Below are 5744 nucleotides of genomic sequence, written 5' to 3' on the forward strand. Positions count from 1 at the left end.
GCGAGTATAATAGGTAAGGGCAGGCACTTTGATAAACCCACAGACATGGCTTCCTGACCCCGGGCAAGTTATAAATTTCTCTCAGCCTTAAGTGCCTTATATGTTAAGTGGAGACGAAAGAACCTACCTCATTGGATTGTTGTGAGAATCCAGTGAGATAATGCATGCAAAGGACTTACCTCAGTGAGCATATAGTACACACTCATACATGTCAGCTCTTAATATTTCTGCTACTGCCAATAATAAAGGAGATAGTCCTTTGGAAAAGGGTATTCACTATACATGCACTCAAGCTGGTGTCCCCTCCTTAGTTCCCGCCACCCCATGCCTCAGTGGGTGGAAGACCAGTATCTGGGGGGACTGGATAAGTCACAGCATTACAGACGTCAGCTCTGTCTACTTACCAGATCATAGCAGTCTGGTGACACCTGCTCATGGTGCAAGGCCACTGGAGGAAGCCCCCAGAACAGGGTTCATGTGGGAAGCAGGTGTTCCCTGCCCAGTCCTCCACCTCAATGCACCCTCATTTCTTTCTAGACCCACTTGCCCTGCCCTCAGCCTGCTTCCCTTCCTGACCCATCCCACCACCCACACTCTCAGCTTCTGCCCCTCCCCTGTCCTCTCCTTCCAAGGAAACGGGTTTTGCCAAGGACTTTTGCCCCTTTCCCCTGGATGTCTCCAGACAGTGACAGAAGCCAGGTGGACCTCTGGGCATAGAGATTTCCAGCACAGGTGGTCTTGTCAGCTGGGCCGGGTGGGGCTAGATTTCCTGGGAGGCAGGATGCCCTGGCCAGTTGTTGAACAGCTGGCGGCAGAGAGGAGGTGAGCTCAACAGCAGAAGGAACTGTGGTCCTGGGTCTGCCTGGGGAGAGGGCAAGCTGGGGGTGAAGGACCAGGCTGCTGCCAGTGGGGAGCCATCCGCACAGGGTGTTTCGGTGGCATGAGCACAGGACAGGTTAACAGGTGGCAGCAACTGTGGAGGCAGCTGGGTAGGTCTATCTGTCTAACAGCTCTCTCTAAAATACCCCCACCAGCACCTGCCGCTCTCATTCTCTGTCTACCCTGCTTTATTTTTCTTCACAGCATTTAGCAATACCTGAAATTAACTCCTGTTTGTTTATTTGTTGTCAGTCTACTATGATCCTCCAGCAGGCTTTGTCTCATTCAGGGCTCTATTTTTAGCATCTCAAACAATGCCTGGCACACAGTAGGTCCTTAATAAGTATGTTGAAGGTAAGACTGAAGGATCACCATTATCATTATTCAAAGAAGCATTGTGACTCCCTTACTATGGCTGGATAGCCACTGAGCCCATGCCTTGCACCAGGGTGAGTCAGTCACCCTCTGGTCTAGCAGAGTGCCACAGTGCGGCCTGTCTCTTTGGAGGGTGCTCAACAGCTTTGGATTTGAAATGACACTGCCAAGATCCTCTCCTGGGATCACATGGGCTGTGCAGCTGGGAAGGGATTTTGGTCTTTGCCTATGTCTGCCCTATGTCCAACTCCAAGGGCGAGGGCCTTCGTCTAGGGAGGTGAGCTAATAGGCTCCTCCTAGAGTAAGTGGCAGAACTGTGTCTGTTAGTTGGAAGTTGGGCTCATAAACCAGGAAAGGGAGACCCCCAGAAGGTCTCCGGAAGTTAGGCGTTGACTTCATTGCTTTGGCATTGGAGCAAGGCCGATTCTTCCGTCCCATAGTAGAGAAGTGCGATGAGGACTGGGAGTAGCCATCTCGCCCCAGTCCTAGAGCAGGGAAGACCTGCACTCAGTCCCCAGGCAGCACGTGTCTGCAGGCTAGCATAACCCGCCACAGCTGCAGTGGCCAGGACTCAGCCCAGATACAGGGCCAAAGAAGGGACTGTTCTTTTTTAGGTCGTGGGTGAGGACATGAAAGAAGAGAGTGAAGCCTCCCTTGCTAGGTTTCTGTGAACCTGACCATAAGGTACCTGGGTGTCAAGTGAAAAACTCACAATCCCACATATTTTGTAGGCATAGCACCAAGCATCCACATAATTGCATTTCTCCTCTGCAACCAGAGATTTGGTGTGATATAGACACATAGTTCATAATATTCTATATATGTGTGTATATATATGTATATACATATAGCTTTAAGTTACTCATGTTTTCTGCTTGTAGAAAGAATATTTCACATTTTTATACTAATATAAGCTTCTGTAGGTGACATTCTCATATCTCAAGTTAGCCCAGGGCTAAATATTTTTTCTTGTTTGCAGGTGTCATGTCTAGGACCTCTGTCTTGGTTAGATGCTTGAGTGCACAGTGGTAATATCAGCTTGTTCTTAATGAGTGCCATGAGGGCTGGGAGTCATCGTATCAGGGGCCATCTTCTCACAAAGCTGTGTGACCTAGTGCAGGGACTTACACTCCCTGGGCCTCAGTTTCCCCACTCTAATTCGAAGAGGTTGGGTTAGTTTACTAAGTTTCCTTTTAGAGCAAAAGAATCTATGATTCAAGTAATATTGTCATATGAGCACTAATTTTTTTCCCCATTGAGAGAAACATGATCTCTGTCACCATCCTCCAGGGGGGTCTATTTATAGACTGGTTAGTGTTCAAGTTTAGGAAGAGCATCAGATATCTCAGTGCATAAATACGTTAAGGTTTTGTTTTGTTTTCTAGTTCCTTCCTGAGGAGTTGAGTCCATTAAGATATTTCATGCTCAGCCAGCACGTTCATTATTTTTTTTGACAATATGCTTAAAATAAAGGAGAGGCCTTTATTCGATACCTTTATTTATATGCAAAACAGCGCACCATTCATGAGATATGAAAAACTTGTCAGATAGAAACCAGATTATATCTATTTTCACTACAAAATATTGCATTATATAAAGCAACAGAGACACAAAAAAACCCTGAAAAAGACTAAAATCTTTGGATAGCAGATGTGGTTTCTTTTTTTTTTTTCTTTTTTCCTTTGTCTTTAAAATACACTCCTTGTTTTAAGAGTTTCACAGCTGAGAACATGAAACATTTTCAGGTTATAGACTTTTCTTTTTGGTTGTCACAGAGGAAAGTAGTTTCTGAATTCTTTTTTTTTTTTTAGGAAAATAACTTAATTTCCTAAAATCATCCCACGTACAAACATCACACACACGCACACAGAAAAGCTACTCTCCTTATAAACAGTTTGTAAAGTACTTTTCAGACATAACTACAGATAAGAATAACAACACTTACTTTTTTAAAAAACTATAGTAGTCAAGTGTCAGTGCTGCTGATCTCACAACGAAAGGACCTTTCAACAACAAACATCTTAATATATAAAATATGTTTAGAAACAGGGAGAAGTGGGACGTTTGTTATGCAAGTGCAATATACTTAGAGCCAAAAGAAAGACCACAGTATAATCTCAACAAACACGTAGAAAGTTAGACGCAATTATTCCACAGGAAAAAGTGTAAACACTTGACTATAAATAAATTGGCACAGAGTATCCAAAGTAAAATCATCACCACTCTGAAAAATAAATGTCTTGGAAAAAATACTCTACTCCTTCTAACATAAATAAAAATAGGTTGTCTTTTTCTAAACTGCACCTATGGGTCCACATGTTTAAGGTCACAAATAGATGTTTTTGGATATATAAAGGGGCACTTCGCCTGAAAAAGCAGTCAGATATTAAGTTTCCCGTTTAAATATGTATTTTCCCCCATCTACGTTAGTGTCGTGCGTCAGGGTTCAATTCTCACCAAGCTCAGGTCTCCCCACAATGTGTCTGTTTGTTCTCAGTGTATCTTTTTGACCTGACCAAATAGGCAGGTTTGTCAGTTGCATTTGGATTCTAACCTAATCTGTCCTTTCACATCGGAACGGAAAGTTTCCTGTTCCACCTTAATGTGTCTAAAATCTCTACCCTGGACGCGATTCCCTCCCTCCCTCTCCGAAAGTTTGGTCCATTAGAAAAATCCAGATCGTCTATAAAGTTATGAGCCTGTACTCCGAGCTTCTGCCCTCATTTTTTTCCCCCAAAACTTGAAGATTCGTGGAAGATAAACAAACTAAGGAGAACTTCAGGTCTCCAGTGAGCTAAATGTAACCACCCTGAAAGGGATCCTAACTCGGGGCGGGGCGGCCTGGGGGCGGCTCATCGCCAGCGCCTCCCGGGGGTCCGCCGGCCTGCAAAACGCCCCCTGCAAGCCCCACGGCTCACCAGACACCCCACCTTCCAGAGTCGGAAACCTCCTGGTCTCCCTACCGATCGGAGAGCACGCAAACCGTCCATAACTTCTTCCCGGGGCGCAAGCCTCCCGCTGAGCCGCCGCCTGCACCGCCAGCCCCGCGGCCCCCGGCGCGCGCCCCTACACGTCCAGGACGTGGTTGAGATAGGAGATGTAGCAGATGGCCAGCCGCAGGATCTCGATCTTGGACAGCTTCTTGTCCGGCGGCAGCGTGGGCAGCAGTTTGCGGAGCTCGGCGAAGGCCAAGTTGAAGGCCTCCACGCGGATGCGCTCGCGGGTGGCGTGGGCCGAGCGGTACTTGGCCGTGGCGCGCCGGCGGCGGCGCTTCTCCTCGCGGCTCAGCGGCTGCTGGTGCGGGTAGAGCGCGGCGCGGCCCCCGCCCTTGCCGTCGCCCTCCGCCTCCTCCACCGGCTCCAGGTCCGACACGTTGCCCAGCACCTTGGCGTCCGCGCCGCCCAGCGACTCCGGATCCGAATGCGCCGAGCTGGGGTGGTCCGAGTCGGCGGCCTGGTCCGGACTCAGCATCATTTTGGAGGCTGGGGGTAGGGGGTGGGGTGGGGGGGAGTTAGAAAAATCAATCAATAAAAGGAATCAGTCTTTTGATCGGAGCGGGAGCGGGGGAGGGCCTACCCCCAGGGCCTCGGTGCGCCCCGGCCTCCTCCCTGCCGGGCCGGCGCGCCCGGCCGAGCTGGCCCCGCGGGGAAGGCGCATCTCGCCCCGGCCAGGCCGCGTCCTGGACCCGACACTCGGCCTGCAGGAGGCCCAGCCCGGCCCGTGGGCCTGGCCCGGGGGACGACCGCCGGCCCGCGAGGCCTGAGTTTTGTGCCTCCTCCGGCCATAGACCAACTCTGTGCCATTCTCCCTCCCTCACTTCGTCTCCGTCGACAAATAATTCCGAAGGACGAACGCATCTGGGTCTTACGGGGCGGGGGGCAGGGATCCCGCCCGCGGGCCTCGCGCTGTTCTGGGGCGCGGCGGGGGAGGGGAGCGCGGGGGCTGGAGAGGAGCCGGGACCCCGCGCACAGTCCGGACCCGGAGCGCGAAGGCGTCCTGGTCCCCCCCCCCCCCCCCGAGCTTCCCCGAAATCATAAAGAAATGGCTAAACAAACGTGGAGGCTTCTTGCAACCCAACCGTTACTCTTACGCCCTCGCAGGCTCCCGAAGCACCATCTGTCACGCAGACAGCCACACACATCGGGGACCCAGGGACGCGGCGACGGCGGGATAAGACAATGCGCGCGGCAGCCTGCCGGCCCCTCCGGGAGAAGGCCGGGGCCGGCCGGGGCGCTGCGAGGAGAGGCTGGGGAGCGGGGGGAAGGCAGGGCCCGCGGCCGGAGGAGGTGGGCCCCGCGCGGGATGCGCGGGCCGGAGCTGCACCTCTGCCCGCAAAGTTTGGGCGCTGGAGGGGCCGGAGTGGAGGGCACGCGGCGCTCCCGGCGGCCTGGCCGACGGCCCAGCGGGTCCGTCCCCGGCTTTCCTCTAACGCCGGGACGGTCGGCGGGCCCGGCTCCGCGCGGAGCCTGGAGGGCGGCCCGACCGCGCGC

The 5744-nt window shown here is 52.1% G+C and overlaps 1 protein-coding gene across 2 annotated transcripts; it reads right to left on the reverse strand.

The window, feature by feature from the left end:
- Positions 1 to 4320: 4320 nt before the first annotated feature.
- Positions 4321 to 4728, reverse strand: NHLH2 (nescient helix-loop-helix 2). Of its 2 annotated transcripts, XM_087827788.1 has the most exons (2): positions 4639 to 4728; positions 4321 to 4602 (listed from the first exon to the last, which is right to left on the reverse strand). In XM_087827788.1, the coding sequence occupies exons 1-2, from the start codon at positions 4726 to 4728 to the stop codon at positions 4321 to 4323; spliced, it is 372 nt and encodes a 123-aa protein (XP_087683914.1). The 2 variants fall into 2 exon arrangements, with proteins under 2 accessions (XP_087683914.1, XP_087683913.1); XM_087827787.1 differs by having other exon boundaries at positions 4321 to 4728.
- Positions 4729 to 5744: the final 1016 nt, after the last annotated feature.

This window comes from Miniopterus natalensis, chromosome 19 (genome assembly GCF_054644295.1).
Source record: "Miniopterus natalensis isolate mMinNat1 chromosome 19, mMinNat1.hap1, whole genome shotgun sequence".
NCBI lineage: Eukaryota > Metazoa > Chordata > Mammalia > Chiroptera > Miniopteridae > Miniopterus > Miniopterus natalensis.